The 20,541-nt window shown below is 45.2% G+C and overlaps 1 protein-coding gene across 1 annotated transcript; it reads right to left on the bottom strand.

Moving 5' to 3' along the window:
• Positions 1-5,804: 5,804 nt before the first annotated feature.
• Positions 5,805-20,295, bottom strand: LOC133360777 (tumor necrosis factor receptor superfamily member 3-like). Its single transcript, XM_061579645.1, has 9 exons — positions 19,907-20,295; positions 16,067-16,286; positions 12,964-13,063; positions 12,073-12,198; positions 9,194-9,242; positions 8,858-8,961; positions 7,861-7,951; positions 7,533-7,585; positions 5,805-7,412 (listed from the first exon to the last, which is right to left on the bottom strand). Exons 2-9 carry the CDS (start codon positions 16,079-16,081, stop codon positions 7,156-7,158), a joined length of 795 nt encoding a protein of 264 aa, XP_061435629.1. The 5' UTR covers positions 16,082-16,286; positions 19,907-20,295; the 3' UTR covers positions 5,805-7,155.
• Between the last annotated feature and the right edge of the window lie 246 nt (positions 20,296-20,541).

Raw genomic sequence — 20,541 nt, 5'->3', positions numbered from 1 at the left:
TTTGTCTGGCATCCTGGGAAACCGTTTCTCTTGCGCGTCACGATGAATCAACAACGCTGCTTTCCGCAATACGGCTGCCGATATGGCGGTATTTTTGAATTTTTATTTTTCGATGAATATTTTTGAAAAATCCGCGATGCACTGAGGCCGCGAAACTTGAACCGCGAAGTGGTGAGGAATTTTAAAAATACATCGAAAAACTTACTTTTTTCAACTTGCTTTTAATTCGGATTTTCTTCATGTGTTATTTTTATTATGTCTTTGCTATAAATGTAGTACAACTTTTTATATAATGTTACCTACAATTTCACATGTATTGTTCATACGTGCAAAGCACTATGTTTTGCATGAATAGTGCTATAGAATTAAAGTTTGATTGATTGACAGGTATGTAGTGGTGAGTGTACTCGTGCTGAGTGTACCAGTGGTGTTTGCACATTCTTGTATGACGTTATGTTTGTAGGTGTTGTGTGTATGTTTTTTTAGTGTTTTACATTTGTTTACTATGTGAGATTGGCATAAATAAACGTACCAAAGGACAACAATAAATATCCTACCACTCCAATCTCGAAGACTCCGCATCAAGTGGTGATGTTTATACTTTGCAGTATTCTCATTGTCTAAATTGTAGTATGTAGTGTATAATGTACCCGACATAATATTTGACACTGAAATCAAGCGTAGCCACTTGTTTTTGCGGTGCCGATCACGGCCTTTGGAGCGATTTTTTGCCGGTTTTGCCGGATCGGCCCAGGACCGCGGCCGGATAATTTTGGAAGCAGCGGGATAATCGCGCGCCAGACAATCGATGATCAACTGTGTGCGCCTACACAATGAAGCTGAGAAGCTTGGGTTTTTTTTTATTTAACTTCCATCGCGGTTAAGCACAGGTCCAAATGCTCCCAAAATACCAATGGCCCTGTTGGCCAAATGGGGTGTGTGCAAAAAACCCATAACATAAAAACACATACTCTTGGTTCTTTCGGTAAAGTCACATAGGTAAAGAAAATCTAAAATAAAAATACAATTAAAAATCAAAGATAAAAAATAAAAATAAATAAAATTAAATCACGACGTTTCGATTGCAACAAAGCAATCATCATCAGGTGTGAACACCACAGCAAGAAAATGTATACTCTATAAATTAATAAATTTTCTTGCTGTGGTGTTCACACATGATGATGATTGCTTGTGTTGCAATCGAAACGTCGTGATTAAATTTTATGGATTCATATTTTTTATCTTTTATTTTATTTTTATTTATTATTTTCTTTGCCTACGTGACTTTACCGAAAGAACCAAGAGTATGGATCATTGCTGTCACGAAAACTTAAAATATAGAATACAAACACATTACATGCAAATCCATCCAGACCAACGTAGAACCATGATGACCCACGGGGAATCCACAGAGACTCATAGAGACCCATGTGGTCCAATGGGAACCCATGCAAGCCGGGGTGGACTCACAGACCCGTTGCATCCAAACCAATCAAGACCGCTGCAGATTGGTGCAGATCTATGGGGTCCCCCAGTAACCTACAAACCCATTCAGAACAATGTAGAACCACGGGGATTCATAGGGACCTGTGTGCACCGATGAGGATCCTTGGTGACCCACAGAGACTCATAGAGACGCATGTGGCCCCCATGGAAACCGATGCGAACCCATTGAGACCTATTGTGGGCCAATGCAGACCGGGTGCATATTTTATGTGTAGAGATACCGGGGAAGGAGGCATTTTGTTCACTTAATTTTCTAGAAAATTATATGTGGTGGTCACGAGGGTGCCGCTAAGTTTCATCGGTAAGGTTACTTACAGTTACATAGGGTCGCTCTCTCTTAGACAGAGGCTGCTCTTCCCATGTGACCCACATTGGGTCCGGTATGGGGCGCTACGGTGGCTAGGAAATGTTAACTACCTCGCGTGGTATACAGGAGGATCGTGGGTTCGATCCCGACCCTGACGCCTACTGAATATGTTTATTTGGCGTGTTTCTTTCTCTCCCCATGGATTTTTCTCCGGGTCCTCCGATTTTTTATCTCTCTACATTTATAAACGTGGGTTTCGAGTCCACGTGCTAAGCCAAGGATGGAGCTCGCTTGAGATGACGTTAACTCACAGCCGGCTCCTTTGTTTACCATTGGCTCGTGTCGCAACATCAGGGAAGTTAAGTTTATTTATTTATTAGGTATACCCTGTGAGCTATGCGGCTCTTGAATCGGGTGCAATCGCAGCAAACAAAAACATGAACAAGAAACATCTTAAAGTGGCTACTATCATACTTGAATGCCGCCCATAAACGAGCCCCTATTTTGCACACATAACCGGTTTAAGGAGGGCCACGCTAACCATGAACCAAAAAAATCGCTTCTCTCTACAGCCACGAGACCGGCAGGTGTATTGTGGAGGCGATTACGATACGAGCCCAGGGAGGTATTAGCGAACTGAAAACCCCATCACTAAGTCAACAGCGACTTCTCTTATTTTGAACTGGGTCGGCCCAGTTGAGTGGTCATGAATGCAGCAACCTGAGTTCTATTTAAGGTCACGGCTAACATCGGTGGCGAGAGCGATAACTGAACGGGTCCTGGTAACCCCCTTCACCAACCCGCAATGGGCATGGTCAGGCAATGTGGTGAATTGAGAATGTAGCTGTATAATAATCTTTTAACGACAATTGATGACTCGATCTATCAGATCGCCTGGTTCATTCCCGTCCGTACTGTGTTCAGCCACCACGCCTGCAGGTCACGAAACTTATTTTGTACTCTTTGGTTCTTTCGGTAAAGTCACGTAGGTATTGAAAGAACCAAAGAGTATGGATTCCTGCAGTCACGAAAGCTTGACATCAAGATTGAAACTTATTTTGCCACACTGCTCGTATTTCTAATTCCTATCGTCTCTTATCGCAGTTTCCGAAAACCTTGCCCGTTGTTGCTGGCCACCTGGCGTTAAGGTGCAGCTGTGGGGGTCGCTGGCCCCCGAGATCCCTCCCTCTGTACCGCTAACGGCCGGGTTAACCTCATTATTAACCTCATTACTCGCCCCCTCGCCACTAGGCGAACCGCTGTTGGGTTCTTCACCCATGGGGTGAGAGCCGTCGCTCGAGGATTCCCCTCCCCCGCGGGTCCGCGTAATAGGCATGGTTAATTACGTACGCGCACACCCACACACAGCTCTGCGCGGCACTCACTCAATACAGACCACTCACGTTAGGATCGCGCACCTGTATTATACACGTAGTGAACGTGCGCGCACACACGCATACAGCTCCACACGCGATACCCACTCTTGCGCCGCTCTGCGCAGCGCTCGCCGCCTGCTGGCCGCTTACGTTATGATCGCGCACCTGGGGTACGCCGATTACGCACGCCGCGAGCTTACGCACACACAGTACCACACGCGTTCCCACACGCTCACACTGCACGGCAAGATCACGCGAGACCACGCTTCGCTATTAATGATTTATTACCTGGTAACTAATGTTGAATCAGTGAGTCGACGAGGCTGGCCTATTCCACTAAACCGGCACCTATTCCCTATTTATCGACTATTATCCTACTTCACCTCCCCACTCACTGTTTGGCGCCCGCGGAGGTTCGCTGCTCCCTGCGCTAACAACGTACCTCGATGCGTCTCACGGACGTCCGGGTCGCTGGCTGGAGCTGCTGCTGGTCCGCTGGCTTGGAGAGAAGAGAGCGATTTCCCCTCTGCGCCCCTCTATTTATCCTCCCTACCTCAAAAGGGATGCTGCGCTAAACAATGGGCTCGCGATCCTCTGGCACGCGCACGGCGGTTCTGGGCGCTGTTGATATGCTAATCAGTGTGCTGCGTGCAAGGCGTAAATCCTAATTAATCCCTTACCCTCCCTAACAATGGGGCCTGCGCGCTCAAGCGCAATTATCCCAACCCTCCATGACTATGCTCAACAGCCCCTGTGATCCCGCTATTCATGCTGTCCCGTGCCTCCCCTGCTTGCCCCGTCGACTCGTGGGGGTGTGTGTGGGGGGAAATGCGCCTCAACCGCGGTGGCCGAATGCCCCACGCCGCGACCACACCATATTAAGGCCGGCCGCAGCGCCGCGGTGCCACGTAGCACGGGGGAGGTCATCCAATTCCCTGATCGCCGGAAACCGTGAGAATTAATCCCGATAAGGGTCTCTCGGATAAAAACCGGTCGGCCAGGCGACCTCCCCTCGGAGCTCTATGGGGGGGGGGGGGGGGAATGAGTGCGGGTGTGTTCATGTGAGGTGAGGGATACGCGGGGTCGGCTCCGTTGCTTGGTGGTGGCGAGGTCGGGGATTTGGTGCCTGCCGAACGGCTTCGCGGTGGCGGCATCACACAGCCCTGCAATTGCTTGGCTCACGCCACCGTTGGCAGACGAGCGTCAACTGGAGGAAGAGGGGACAGGGAATTTTGGTCTCCACTTCCACGCTGGCCAGGCGACTTGAAACACTGTGGTGGTGTTCCCGTGTCCTACCACCACCACTCGTGCACTACCACCCCTACCCGTGTACCACCACCACAACCCGTGTACTACAACCACTACACGTGTATCACCACCACCACCCGTGTACCACCACCCGTGTACTACAACCACTACACGTGTATCACCACCACCACCCGTGTGCCTCCACCACCACCACCCGTGTACAACCACGACCACCCATGTTCCACCACTGCCACCCATGTATCACCATCACCCGTGTACTCCCTCCACCAGTGTACCACCACCACCCTTGTACCACCACGACCACAATCCATATACCGTCACCACCCTGCTGTGTAGGCAGAGGCGGGTGGGGATGGGGAGAGCGGAGGATTGTGGGGGATGAGGGGGATAAGATGTCAAAGGTCACAGAGCGCCTGCGTGTCTGTCTGTTGCACCGTACGTAGCCAACCGCGCTAATCGGAGGTGCGGGGGAAGGACAACAAACTAAAAACTAAAATCAGTTTTAAAGAAATGAGATTTCAATCTCGGTTTAGGCGGTTACTTGCCCACGCCATTGCGTCGGGCAGATTCAACCCGTTGCAGTCTGCATTCTGGAAGTTCCACAGCAGTGAGACGGCGCTACTGAAGATCACTGATGACCTCTACAAGATCACGGATGACCTCTACAAGATCACGGATCTCTCAGCCTCCTTCTACACCATCAACTGTGAGACACTCATCGGGCGGCTAAGGTCAAGGTTCGGTGTGTCGGGTACGACACTGGAGTGGATTAAGTCATACCTAGACGGTCGATCACAGTTCATCAAACTGGGTGACGAACATAAGGATAGGTTTTCCCCTTTCTGGCAATTAAACAGGTGTTAAGATGTTAAAACAAATGTTCCAACACCCAACAGAAACCCTTTGCAAGGGTCATGTCTGCATTAGCCACACATACTTGTGGTGAGCATGCTCTGATAATATATATTACCAGAGCATGTTTTTGTTTGCATGTTCAGCAAAAGGGCTGTGTGGTTAATGCAGTAACTTTATTCCTTGCAAAATGTTTCTGTTTGGTGTTTGAACATCTTAACACCGTTTAATTACCAGAAGGGATAAAACGTATTCTTACATGGGTGACGAACAGTCATCGCCTACATATATACACACATATGTAAGAAACTATCCCATAAATCAAGTGCCGAACCGGGAGATGAAAATAGAACCAGCAACCTCCGATTTGCAATCTCAAATCGTTAACGACGACACCATGCCAGCATCCCAATAGAGTGTAGTCATGTACTGTATTAGCATTGACATATAAAAGAATAGGCAAATATCAGCCAACAGCTTTTATTGGTTACACGGAGTAATACATGCTCAATGCGTTGGACACAGATACAATGCGTTGATTTGTATGATAATTCACCTTAAAATTCCAAGTATTCATTTGATTGTAATACCAACCAAAACTTATCATAAAAGAATGGGATTTTTTCTACAGTAATGTCGATGTCAATATCTTAGCTAGTAATATCAAACTTTGTGCAATGTTTGCTGATTGTCGTAATGATACATTTCAGCCGCGTGCTGAAGTACACATCTGCACATGTGCCCCTAGTAAGCCAAAAGCTTGCTTATCGAGGGGAGTTTCACATTAAGGACTTATTCATTTTGTTTACAAATCTTTTTTAAAGCAAACAAACACGAAGAGAGTGGCGGCACTGCGGTGCACAAAACAAACAGTAGAGGAGAAGCAGCTGTCTCAACAGCAAACAAGGAAAGCACCTTAGCAACACGGGCTGAGGAAACTCCAAAGTAGCATGTGTCAAGACAAGCCAGAGACTGCCCAGTCACTGCTGCAGAACCGGCGAAGGAAATACTTGTTTAGTATTTGTGTATACGGTATGTTTTTTAAGAGAGTACAAGCTTTGAAATATACAAGTTTTTACTGCTGGATGAAGCTGGGTACTTCCTGCTAGTGATATATAATTTAATTATTGCAACCAGATTAAATTACACAATGGTTCTGGCAAATGCCCTTCTATGTTTACTGTCGTGCAGAATTCCCCAATCACGTTAAATAGCATTACAATCTTGCCTTTGCCTAAAAGTATTTCAATTCAGAGCTACAATCATGTTTCCAGGCTCGATTGAAGTACATCAAAAAAGTTATCGAGACAAAACGTCTATCACGTGAAGAATCACATATATTGCAAGTTAAAATCAATGTTAAATAAAAGTTAAAACGTAAATTCCCTGCGGCACAAATCGGTGTGTGTGTTAAAGGTGAACTTGACCCAATGAGTCTCTCCAAGTTGAAAGTCAAAAACCCGCTCCAGAGTTGTCTCGTATTGAGCAATGCTGCTGAAGTTATGCACACCCAGAAGGCCGTGCGGCTGATGGGACATACAACACAAATGCTCGCGAATTTATCTGCAGGGAAAACATTTGTAAAGGATACTATTTTGTGTGCTTATATATGTGTTACTTATATTCTCCACAACAATGCTAATGCGTATTGTGTTAGCTGATTATGATAACCTTACAGGAACTGTAGAGAAACTCTATCATGAAGCCAGATGTATCTCAGTGTTCACGCCTCTTAACAGGCCTCAGGTATTGAGGCCTTTATAAGGACTAGGAGGGGTCTGACAAAAGGGCTGATTTCCATTTGTCTCAGATTCTTTTCCACTACACACACACTCACATGACGGTTTATTCGATGTCATCTAGAGAATCCAGACTCAGCATTGAGTGAAGTTCGTCTGGGCGTTGCAGGGTTGCTAAGGAGCCTTGGGTGGAAAAATTCCCCATGGAACTAGAGCCGCTCGGAGGGGCATCCTTCTGTTGAACAGAAGCACGACGGCAACGCAGCACCATCAGCACCATCAGCACAGCAATCCCGAGGGGGATGCACGCTGCTACTGCAGCTGTCGCTGCATAAGCTTGGCCATTTGCAGATACATCTGGGCCTGGTTAACAACAACACGCACACATTGATTAAGAACACCCGGAGAAGTACCGATGAAGAACATGTTCGTCATCCATTTTTGTTATTAAGCCACTGCCGTGTGCAAGTAGAATCATCATACCGCTGCAGACGGCGTCGCTGGTGTTCGTGCACGGAGACTGCTCTCGTTCACAGCTTCACAAAGACACGGACACACGCACACGTCCAACAGTTTCAGAAGACGAGTAAGATAATGTCACCGTCACCACTAATTGGCGGTGACATCTCGAGGGCGATTTTGAATTCTTCGCCGCAATCTGTGACCACGGAGAGTGGCAGAGGTGGTGCAGACCCCCAACCAAACTCTTTTTACGGGTGACTCCGTTAGTCCACCTTTCACATTTTTACCACGGCGTGCGGTTAGCACTGGGGAATGGGAGACGTCGCAAAGTGTTCTGCACTGGACCCACCGTGTGCAATTTTGGCAGCGGGACCCGGGACGGTCACTAAACGTGCCTGGAGGACAGTCAGTGCACGTGGTGACGAAATCCGTATAGGAACCTGGAGGGTGGGTAGAGAGGTGAGACGGTGCTAACTCAGACCATCGTCTCTACATTTAGTATTTTTTTCAGTTTACCAGGTAAGGTCCACTGAGCTACTATACCGCTGTTTTTCAGTAGTGACCTGGCTATCATACATGAAAGCTCAACGTTAACTACCTTGCCCGGTACACAGGAGGTCGTGAGTTCGATCCCGACCCTGATACCTGCTGTATATTTGGAGTTTCCATGTTCTCCCCATGGTTGAGTGGATTTTTCTCCGGGTCCTCCATTTTTTTCTTCCACATTTAGAATCAATGTGCGTTTAGAGTATTTAGCTGTTACAAATTTGCGGCCAGGTCGACGAGGTCTACCGGTATAACTCGGAAAAGATGTGGAATTGTAGAAAATATGGAAAGACTTTTCAGTGTCTGGGATTGAAAATCAAAGTCAGAATAGCGTTCGATTCGCAAGTTGAACATCCAGGAAAATTCTCAACGTTTTAAGAAATCAAGAAAAATCACGGTGAAGAGGCCCATGTGTGTGCATAACTCCAAGCCAATGCTCACTCAAGAGGCCTTGATCAGCAAGGCCTTCAACCATCTCTGGCAAGTTTTGTCTAATTATTAGTATTTATTATTAGTTAAAATATGTTAACTTATAATAATATGGATTTTTGTACACTTCATGATATTTAATCACGCATTTTTTCCCCAGACATGTCGGATAGGAACGCGACCCCTGGTTGTAACATGGGAAATTATAGTTTGTCTTATGACATAATTTCGAGTTAAGTAGTATTTCCCAGGAACGCATCCCTTACGTATAGCGGGCGGGGGACTCCAGTATTGTGCTTATACCACATTCGTGACATGTCGGTGCTTTTATGGTGAACCGATGAGGACGGTGATGAAGGTTGGTTTCTCACATTCGTTCAGACTCTCCATGCCCGCTGAGCATTTTGGACAACACCAGAACAAGGTTCCATCCTTTGCAAATTTCGTGATGTTCTCGACCTTCTTACAGCCACACCTGCGGCGAGTTAAAGAGACACATACAACCCAGGGTGCCTGAGTACCGAACGGCTTGGAAACGTCTATAAACTGTGTAGGCCGAGAAGATGGCATGTACAGACTATAAGCGAGCACCTATTAAGGGCGGCACGGAATATGATAGCTACACACACGCAACAAAAACGCGCGCTCACACACATGCATGCACATATATGTTATCATAAAATTATAATTTATGATGTTGCACGTACCTTGTGTTCCGAGTAGGTGTGCAGTTCTCTATCGTCACCTGGTGAAACCCTACAAACGACACAGACATCTTTTAAAGGTTTTTTTTCTTCAAGTATAGCGTGTAAGTTTAAGATGAATAATTAATTTATTGGGCTAGATTGACCTGGTAAAATGTAAATTAGAGATATGCATGCTCTACCAACTGGACACAGCCAAACAGGCCAAATTGTCATCTGGGGCACGAATACCAAAGGATTTACACAAATTCTAAAAATTGTGAGTCCACCATCAAATTTCGATTTAAAGCTTTCGTGACTGATGGGATTCATCTTCTTGGTTCTTTTGGTAAAGTCACGTAGAAGGGAAATAATAAAATAATAAAAATAAAACACAATTAAATAATTATCACGACGTTTCGGCCACAACGCAGACGCTGTCTTTCCGACAGACCTGTTCTTCATCTGAGGACGGCTGCTTGCGTTGTCTTGAGAATTATTTTATTATTTTTTATTTTTTATTATTATATTATTTCCCTTCTACGTGACTTTACCAAAAGAACCAAAAAGATGAGTCCACCATCACTCTGACACGGCTGCACATGTGGCGCAGAGTGTTAAGAAGGGGTCTGAAATACGCCCCCGCCCCCCCACCTCATAAAAAAGTCATATCAGAGTGCAACAAATGTCACGCCTCTGTACGATGGCTGGTTAGTAATCTAAAGGATTTGACTTGGATAGGAAATGCAATGCTGTGGCTCCGCCCCTACCCCCGGCACGCTCGCGCAATCCGTAGCCCCCCGCCCCTGTGCTGGTGTGACGCCGTCAGTGTCAGAGAGGGAGAGTGGAGTACTCCTCTGTACACGTGCCGTGTACTTGAGTCAATGAAAGGGTATATATATCAAGTCTAGTAACTATAGCTATGGTGTAAAGATCAGTGGGACAAGATTAGAATCTGTTATCGAGGAAGTTGCTAAGAAAGTTAACATATGTCTGAACACGCTGACAAGATGGCGTTCGTAATGTTACAAAGTCTTTAAAAGCATTGCTGATTTAATGCACACTTCAGAATTCAGAGTACCGTAGTTACAGACCTTAGAGGAATATCAACACTCGTTTGTGAGTATGGCTCTGGTCAACCGTACAGAATATAATTAAATGCTGTAATTAACGTGATTCTTGATATAAATAATATATTTAATGCACCTTTAATACTGCAAATTTGTTAAAGCAAATACATAGTCTTTCAGAGGCACACTGTAACTGTATTAAATGCTTTTGAGACGCTGTGACCAGACCCATTAACGAGTTCTGAATCGTTTCTTTGGAAGAATATAATGTACGTGGTGTTTATATTCTTAATTATCGAGTAATTAGTACAATACATGCCGCTTTAATATGGTTGTTGAGCGATGTATGGTACTGTATCTGATTGCAATCGATGGATAATGTTAAAGAGTCTATCTAGTTCACGGAGATGGTCATTATGCTGAGTTATTATGAGAGTTAGCAGTAGTCCCAAACAAAACTTTGATTAGTGCATCGTGTAGGGCTCATCGAGAGGAATAGAATGCTGTACCGTTCGCCTTCAACATACATAAAATGGCGTCGCAACGCAGTTTATGTGAGAGCTGGGGGCTTATGGGACCCCGGGGTCCCGCCATGAGGTTCATATAATGCATTTATTTATTTTAAATGTTGATTGTCCAAACTCCACCCATGACTGTGACCACCAGGGGCGATAGTGAAGCCAGTTTCAGAGAGCAAGCAGTGGCAGTGAGACGCGCGTGGGCTGAGAGCTGGGGGTCGCTTTCTCCTATAGGGCAGGTTTCGAGTTGGAGCAGGAGAATTAAAAATTAACCCGTAAAAACAAAGTTTTTCACTATAAATCGTTTATTTGCGTGGCGGCTAGAGTCTTCTCGTCCTCTGGCTTGAGATGGCTGCCACCTATGGGTCAGATGATTGCCTGCCACCATTAAGCAATTGGTAATTAAATATAAAAAATATTTTTCCTAAAAAGTGTAAAATTTTAAAAAACATTTTTCACGAAAATGTATTGTCACACACAACGAGTGTGCAAAATGTCAGCTCGATTGGATCACGGGAAGTGGGTTAAAAAACGACCGAAAGATTTGCACGGTCGTAAGCGCGCAAGCGCGCAAGCAAGTGAACTTAATATAAAGGATTTAAAATGGGAATCTACCCCTGGGGAAGTCTTCACGTCCATCGTTATGTGCATGGCAACCTCCGAGTTCACTTAAAAACTCATATTCCGGGGTCTTTCGGTAAAGTCACGTGGATAGGTTCAAAGATAGGTTTAAAGAAAATATTATTTTCTTTCAACCTAGCTACGTGACTTTACCGAAACACCCAAGAATATGAATTCCTGCAGTCACAAAAGCTTGAAGTCAAAATTTTGCAAACTCGTTCTAAAGTAATGCTCTGCCACTGGACCGGACATGTATGCTCTATAGTTCGGAAGTGCTACACGTGGCAGCAGAGTTCAACATGTTTGTATTGTTTGTGGCTGTTGTGCGCGTTTGTAGTTGTTTGAACAATTGTGTGCGTTTGTATTGCTTGTGGTTGTTGGTGTTGTCTTTGTAGTTATGATAGAACGGTTGCATCTGCGTGTGTAGTTTATGGCACAATTTTTGTGTTGTACGATTCTGGTTGAGTACTTTATGGTTGTGGTTGGGCACTGGATATGGTGTGGCTTGAGTGGTTGTTAACATCATTCCAAATTACATTTTAAAAAAGCGTGTGACGTTCACAACATTGCCTTCTAGTTTATCACCAACTCTGGTAACCTAACAAAGTTAACATTACTTATAACCATTTGATAGACTATTGTAAACGTAATAACATGGCGTGTGTTAAACTCGGATGCACTATTGTAAAATCACCTGGAATGCAGCGCGTGCAGTACTCGCATCTGGGGTAGACGTTGTACTCCGAGTTGAAGGTGCCCTCAGGGCACGGCTCGCAGCCAGTCGGCGAGTCCGCGGTGCACCAAGCGGATCGAAAGTGTCCTGTCACCCAATCACGAACATAGACACTCGTGTAAAATGACGTCTGTTAGCTCATGTTTATTTTTACAACTTGGTACACTGTGCAAGGCCACTCGACGGGTAGCAACGATTGGCTACGTACAGTGTGAAAACTGTTCAACAGGAATACAAGATTACTCTTTGGTTATTTTGGTAAAGTCACGTAGGTAGAAAAAATAATAGATCACGACGTTTCGATCGCAACACAAGCAATCGTCATCAGGTGGGACAACTACGGCAAGAAAAAACTGCTGAAGTAGGCATACAAGATTGTTCACACGAATTTCAAAGTAGGGTACCCATGTTAATCTGAGCCTACAGAGAACTAGCATTAGTCAACAAAAACGTCAATGTCCACAGCTCCTAAATGCAATCGCATCGTAAGACACAATACAATAAATAATGAACATTAGAGTTTGTTGTCGAGGTTAATGCGTTGAGGTTGGAGGTGTTCAACATGCGGAAAGATTTATTGGGGAAGGGGGGCATGTCCAGAAGATTTGAGGTATCAAGGGCCGATGGTAGAGTGTTAGATGGGCTGCCATTCATTAGCATTAGGCCGTGGCCAGGAAGGTTTCACTAAGAATGCTTATTGACAATGCAAGAAGGGGAGAACATTTTGCGTGAGAGAGATAGTAATAGAATTTTGAAATTGGCCACTCAAGCATTGGTGTTGGCTATGTACAATGCAAAAGAAGTTCAACATTCATGATCGGTTTTGTTTCCGCAATCATTTTGATTTCTTACCAGGAGTACACTGATCACAGCAGAGGCCATTCACTTCATATTGCGTGGAGCGATTGCAAAATCCGTGTGCCGTATGCACGACTCCAATCAGCCACAGCACCTGGTTTTAGAGCACACACAACGCGTACACGCAGACATAAACATAAATGGTGGTGACGTCACCATCGTGCATGTACCAGGCCAGGTGCACTTTGGGGCCACGGGAATTGTCAATGTCTCGCTGACAGGAGGTCACGGGCCAGACCTAGGTGCCATGGGTTGACTTAGATGATTGGAAGATGCACCAGCTGTGCCCCCTATTGTGCCAAATAGATGCATTTTAGCCGCCTGGCGCTCTGCTCTATGTGCGCGTCACTTCTCTGCCTTCCGTTGTTGTTGGAGGGCGACTGCCTCCAACTGCCCAGCAGCTTCCTTCACGAACTTCCTGTTCCACAGAAACTTATTTTGACACTGCTGGTACCAGTCTTCGGCAAGTTAACTCAGCTCCACATCCTCCAGTGGTGCATCAGTCCATCTCTTCTCTAGCCCGTGTCGTGCCCGTTTAGCCCCCTCTATTTGGCTAAACAAAAGCTGCTTGGGCATGCGGTAGCTGGGCATGCGGGCTACATGACCCAGCCAATCCAGCATGGTTGAACCCAGGATGGATCGTTGGTAGACTTGCCTGAATGTTTCTAACGGCACAGATGTTCCATTTGAGCGGTCCACGTTTCGCAAGCATAGAGAAGGGAGGGCATGTATGTGGCCTAGAAGACACGAAGCTTCATCTGGTGCAACAGATCAGGTAGTTTCCATGCGGCATTACGCAGCCGATGAAAATATAATGCCACCCGACTGATTCGTAGTGAGCCCTCTTTTGTCAAACTGTTGCTGGTCATATGCACACTGGCCAGGTATCGAAAACGTGTACAAAGACAAAGATCCCCCGTTATAGCCTTAACACACTGTTAAGCAAGCACCTATGAAGTCCGGAACAGTACGCGAGGGGGTGGGTGGCCAGCACCACGCCCAGCTGCCTTTGTCTCCCTAGTGGTGATGCTTACAAATTACACCAGGCACTGAGTTGAGGCTTAGTTGACATAGGTGAGGCCCAGGACCAGTTCAGATAATCTTTACTCGTGTTGACCATGAGCGGGAATCGAATCAGGGTTGCCAGGTTCGTAGTGCAGCGTGCTAACCACTACACACACGTACACACACGTGTGTAGTGTGCACGCAGACATGAACACATACATTTCCTCCGCCTGGCGATGTCGACACCACAACGTTAATAATCGATTCGGCAAATGTGTTAAGTCGTTTGGTCAAAGTTTGAACGTGGAAGGGATGCTGGTCGATGGTCGAGACTAACGATGGAGTGGCTGCCAAAGGAGGGGAACGGGCGCTTGGGAGGTCATCCGTCACCGTGGAGATGGAGGAGTGACATTAGCTCGAGTGGCTGTGTAACGAACATTTTTATCACCTCGGGGAACGTCCGATCGGGCGTGTTGCCTCATTTGGCTGCTACTTCTACAAACGTTTTATTTTACCAGGTACAGCCCACTGAGCCGTATAGCTCTTTTCAAGAAGCCACCTCGCTTTCACAGATGATAGTTAAAGAACGTGGCTTATCGTGTGGACATTAATTGCGGCCTAATAATTCAAATGCACGTTGATTTTGAATGTGGAGGTGAAAAACTGGAGGACCCAGAGAAAAAGCCACGTGACTACCATGGAGAGAGAGAGAGAGACACGCAAACTCCAAATATACAGCAGATGTGACGGCCGGAAACGAACCCATGACCTAAATTGGAACAAAAAAACGCAACTTAAAAAAAAATAAAAGTCAAAAAATGCGTGTGGGTTTGTGTGTGATTGCGCGCTTGGCTCTCCAACGGTGGGGTTTTCACGTGAAAAAGAAATAGCCAGGTACCACGCCGTAAGCCCCGCGGTGAGCAAGTGATCTTCCTTTATCACATCCATCAACTTTAAATGAGTTTAATTAGCGATTTAGTGCGATTTTAGTGTGCTTCCATTTTATTTATTTATGATGCGTGCACGACGATTCGCACGCCTTTGGTGGGAGTGAGGGGGATATTTTATTTCGCGTTAAAAATGCTGTAAAAATACACTAAACGCTGACGTCAATTCTTCACTGTGTGATGTCCCTCCCACCCCGATGCATGCAGTTATTACTACCATACAGTCGCTAGATGCTACCACTATAGGCCGTTGATATTACTGCAGAGCGGCCGGGGAGATCGTGGCTGGGGGAGGCGGGGGTAGCAGCCCAGCCCCAGCCTGCCAAGGTGTCACCTCGGCCGGCTGGACAGATCTAGGCGAGGCCGGAGGCTCTGCACGGGGCTGGGCCTCACCATGCCACTCTGTCAGGTGTGTACTTTGTGCTATACAGTCGATAAATACTGATATAGAGTCAGCATATACTACTCTAGTGATAGCAGGTACGACCACAGTCGGTATGCACTGATGCAATCATAGCAGGTACCACCACAGTCAGTATGCACTGCTGTAATCATAGCAGGTACCACCACAGTCAGTATGCACTGCTGTAATCATAGCAGGTACCACCACAGTCAGTATGCACTGCTGTAATCATAGCAGGTACCACCACAGTATACACTGCAGTGAAAGCAGGTACCACCACAGTATACACTGCAGTGAAAGCAGGTGCCACCACAGTATGCACTGCTGTAATCATAGCAGGTACCACCACAGTACGCACTGCTGTTAAGTTTTGAAATATTTTTAAGACCCGGGCAACGCTGAGTGCTTCCCACTAGTTTACCTATGTGGCTCTTTTTCTGAAGCAACCTGGCCACAAATGATCGCTCAACGAAGTGGCTTACCATCGCGTGGAAATTTAAAGTGGACAAATAATCTAAACGCACGTCGATTCTATGGAGGGGAAAACTGAGAAATATCCACGTGACCACCAGGGGGTGTGGTGGGGGAGAGACAAACTCCAAATATACAGCAGGCGTCAGTCACGGGGGTAGAATCCATGACCTCCGGCTGTCCAGGTGAACGAGATAACATCTCACCACCGCGGCGCCCCAAACGTTCGCCTAGAGCAGCAGCGAAATGTTAATTCTGGTTGTATACTCACAGCCAAAAACGACATATTGACTTGATAAGTTGGTCCTGGATGACACGCGCTTGTGCCTTGGAAAGAGTGCCGTAAGTGCCAAGGTAGAAGAACAGTTGGCTTTTGTTACTTGCTGTTTGGATCGCGTCCTGCTTAATCTCAGCGTGATGATTATCTTGCTCGTTTGCTCGACTGAGTTTTGTCAGGAAGTTCATTGTAGTATTTAATGAATCTGGGCACACTAGAAAAAAACGGAACAAAAATCTCAATGTTATAACATTGTAGCCTGTTGGTGTGTGTACACATGTGGTTTGCGTATGTGTATACATGTGGTGTGTGTACACGTGTGTGTGTGTACACGTGTGTGTGTGTGTACACGTGTGTGTGTGTACACGTGTGTGTGTGTACACGTGTGTGTGTGTGTACACGTGTGTGTGTGTACACGTGTGTGTGTACACGTGTGTGTGTGTACACGTGTGTGTGTGTGTGTACACGTGTGTGTGTGTACACGTGTGTGTGTACACGTGTGTGTGTGGGAAGGGGAATGGTTAGTGCGCCGCGCTGTGAACCCGGCAACCCGAATTCGATTCCCGCTCACGGGCAACAGCACCGGTGACGATTAACTGAACCGGTCTTGGGTATTTCCTAGGTCGACTCAGCCCTAAATGAGTACCTGGTGCGATGTGTAAACATCGCCACTAGGGAGACAAAGGTGGCCGGGTGTGGTGCTGGCCACCCACCCCCTCGTGTGCCCTGCCGGCCTTCATAGGTGCTCGCTAACAGCACTTGCCCCTACAGTCTGTTAAGGCTATAAGGGAGATCCTTGTCTTTGGAGGGAGGAGGGAGAGGTTTGTGTGGATGAGACGGTAGAGAGGGAGACAGTGGAGAGTGAAGAGGTGATATAGACGATACGGGGGATCTCGCCCTGTGGTTTATCATGCGTTGTAAGTATTACAATTGATGTTTTATTACAAAATTATACAGTAATTTGTATATCTCGTTTAACAAAAGTTGGAACATTTTGGGGCTGAAACATATCTCAGATTTTAACACGGTAGTCAGTGGGAAAACGACGATCGTTTAACAATTGTTCACTTACAGATCAATTTTCGGGAAGTGAACACGATACTGGCAAGAAACTTCGCACGATGTAGCTGTTGACCCCGAGCTATAAATGCCCTGTGCTGGGTTGGAAGGGGGGAAAAGTGCGCCAACCCAGCTTAAATAGACGCCCCAAGCGTGGTGGTGTTTCATTTAGACGCTGTCGCCTCGACAGACCTGGTCTTCACCTGAGGACGGCTGCTTGTGTTGTGGCCGAAACGTCGTGAGAATTATTTTATTATGTTTTATTTTTATTATTTTATTATTTCCCTTCTACGTGACTTTACCGAAAGAACCAAGAAGATGAATCCCTGCAGTCACGAAAGCTTTAAATCGAAATTTAATGTTTTATTTATATTATTTTATTAGTTCCCTTCTACGTGACTTTACCGAAAGAACCAAGAAGATGAATCCCTGCAGTCACGAAAGCTTTAAATCGAAACTTAGCTGCTCTGTTCCTCTTTGCTGACGACAATACCTTGTCAACAAAGTTGTTAGTTTTATGTGAGTCATCATTGACTGAGTGACGGTAACTACGACTACCCAACAAGACCAAATATATCAAGAGCCACGATCAAGCCACTGCTGGATGAAATTCTCAAAAAAAGCCATTGCCATTTCCTGTGATCTGGGGCCGTCCATAAATGACATGACGCACCGAGGGGGGGAGGGGGGTCAACCATTTGTGACGATGTGTGACGAGGGGGGAGGTTTTTTTTTAGAAATGTGACGTCACGTCAAAATGCGCAACTTTGAATATATATTAATTCAATAGATATGTTATAACAACAACTAATTTTGATAAATTTTCATTATTATCTATTTGATTATTTACATTTACCAAGGTCACCTTTTTTTATTCCATGAAGGAGCATTTTGCTTCTCCATGGGAGAATGGAAAAGCATACATTTTGTAAATTTTTTGAATGATTGTTATTAAACATTTTGTCTAATTATTCTACCAGGGCTTTTCATTCTGCGCAATGAATATGTGATTGTTATAATTGTACTCTCCATTTTGCTTCGTTCTACTACAAAGTTTCAAGTATTTTGTTTGTTATAATTACTTTTTATATTTTATAATTTTAAGAGAATTTCAATATAATGTTCTGAACAGCTGCAGTTTTAGTTAGACGTTAAATATTTTCATTTAATTTTATGCTAAATTTCTGCTTTCCAACGCCTCCTACAATAACAGAGTGCAGCGCCACATTAAATACGCACTACAATGGCAATTGTTTAAAGTTCAAGTTCATTTTTCAAGTTAATGTATTAGGTATAGCCATGTGAGCCATACGTCTCTTGAATCGGGTGCAACCGCAACAAACAAAAAACAAAAACATGAACAAAAAACATCTTAAAGTGACTGAGTGCAAACAGAAAATCCAAGAAAAGACAGTAAAATATTTCAGAAAAAGCACCGTACACAAAAATGTGCAAAAATCCCAGTGGGATGCAAGTCAAACAACAACAACCACAAGACACCTTAGATTAAGGCAATCAGTCTAACTCTGTACTACAACAAACAAACATGGCCAAACCAAAAAACTTATGGAAAATTACCAAAATAAAGCCATAAAAGCAATGATCATAGGAACTGTGACAGAATTTTCACAATAAACGACGTTAACAACATGTACTACCAAACTCTGCAGCCATAGGTGGCTGCATGTATTTTCAAAATAGAAATATGTTTTTTGGGGGGGGGGTAGAGCTTTGTGTCGTCATATTTGAGGGGGGTCTGACTTTTTGTGACGCCGTGTGACGAGGGGGGGGGGGTCAAAAATCGTCCAAAATCGCGTGACGTCATTTATGGACGGCCCCTCTATACTAACCCACCTGGTAGCTTGTATCACTCTTTCGCCTCAGTGCCACTGGAGCTATGCACTTTTAAATCTAAATTGAAAGCTAATATCTTTATAACTGCTTTTTATGTTTCATTTGTTGTCCTTTCCCCGCACCTCCGATTAGCGCGCTTGGCAACGTGCCAAGTTCAACAGTAAATACAGCTACTTCCTGAAAGGCTATAAGAATAGGTTTTCCCCTTTATGGCAATAAAACAGGCGTTAAAATACTCTTGGGTTCTTTCGGTAAAGTCACGTAGGTATAAAATATACCTAGGTATAAAATATACCGACGTGACTTTACCGAAAGAACCAAAAAGTATGGGTTCCTGCAGTCACGAAAGCTTCAAAGCAAGGCGTTAAAATGTTCAAACACCAAACAGAAACCTTTCGTAAGGAATCATGTCTGCATTAACCACACACGGTGCTTGTTATGTACGTATGTTGAACTTCTTTCGCACCATACATCGTCAACCGTGTTGATCGGAGGTTACATCAGCAAAGCAAACAGGCAGACAATACAGTACACCATATTTTTGTCCCTTTACATAATAAAGACAATTATACATCCGACGAGCCAAACGGTCTTTTGGGAGCGCGTAATTCCAGCAGCATTGGTTCAACGCAAGCAAACTCTGGATCGGTTTCGACATTTCGTGTCTCATCAGGATAGTCAGGCTTGCTTGAACCAATGTTGGATAAATTCCATATGGTTAAAGGCACGTCATACGGATTTCCACTTACACGTTTCTCAATGACATTTGCTGGCCTACTTTCAATCAACAACATCAATTACTATACTACCGGTCCTCCAAGGGTAACTTATTACACTCCATAATAGTTAACGTGACTCTATGACAATTAAACGCGCAAGTGGCAATGGCTATAAAAGCACATGATTCATAGTCGCTCTTACCTTGTGAGGTTTAAAACAAATTGGTATACATGAACATGTTTTGAATGTTCAGCGTTCGTGTTGTCCACCTACGCGGTGTCTTTATTATAGGAGGCAAGGGTCTTCGAAGAAAACAACAACAGCAGCAGCCGTTCGCCACCAAGAAGGGGTGATGTCACCACGGCGCTTGTGCCAAGCTAGGTGCACTTTGAGGCCACGTGAAGTGTCGAAGGATTGCAGACAGGAGTTCACGCGACAGACCCCATGTGTTGTGAGTTGACTTGACTCGGAAGACTGTCAGATTCACCACCCGTGCCTCGCTACTGACTTACAACAATGACGTCGGGTCTAAGCTACGAGAGGATGCGTTGCAGCGCTTTACGAATCTTGCGAGTGTGTGGGGTCTTAGCCAAGTGTCTAAGCAACTGTGGGACCACATTAGCTCGTAGATGCTTTTATATAGAGACGTGTTGATGACGGAAACTGAAAAAAGCCACATTCCGAGATGATTTGGAGCTGGTTCAAACTCGATAGGCACGTATTTTGTACATTCTGTCACACCATGACCAAGTGTGCTATTGATGATGGTTATCTGAAGCAAAGCGGCATTGAGTGAAGGTCAGGTAGAGTCAGGGAGGCTTCGTGAGGAGGGGACA

Source organism: Lethenteron reissneri, chromosome 69 (assembly GCF_015708825.2).
Source record: "Lethenteron reissneri isolate LAM-NWPU_2019-01 chromosome 69, ASM1570882v1, whole genome shotgun sequence".
NCBI classification, from domain to species: domain Eukaryota; kingdom Metazoa; phylum Chordata; class Hyperoartia; order Petromyzontiformes; family Petromyzontidae; genus Lethenteron; species Lethenteron reissneri.
Note: the sequence above shows the minus strand (reverse complement) of the source record. Positions and strands in the feature narration are given on the sequence as shown.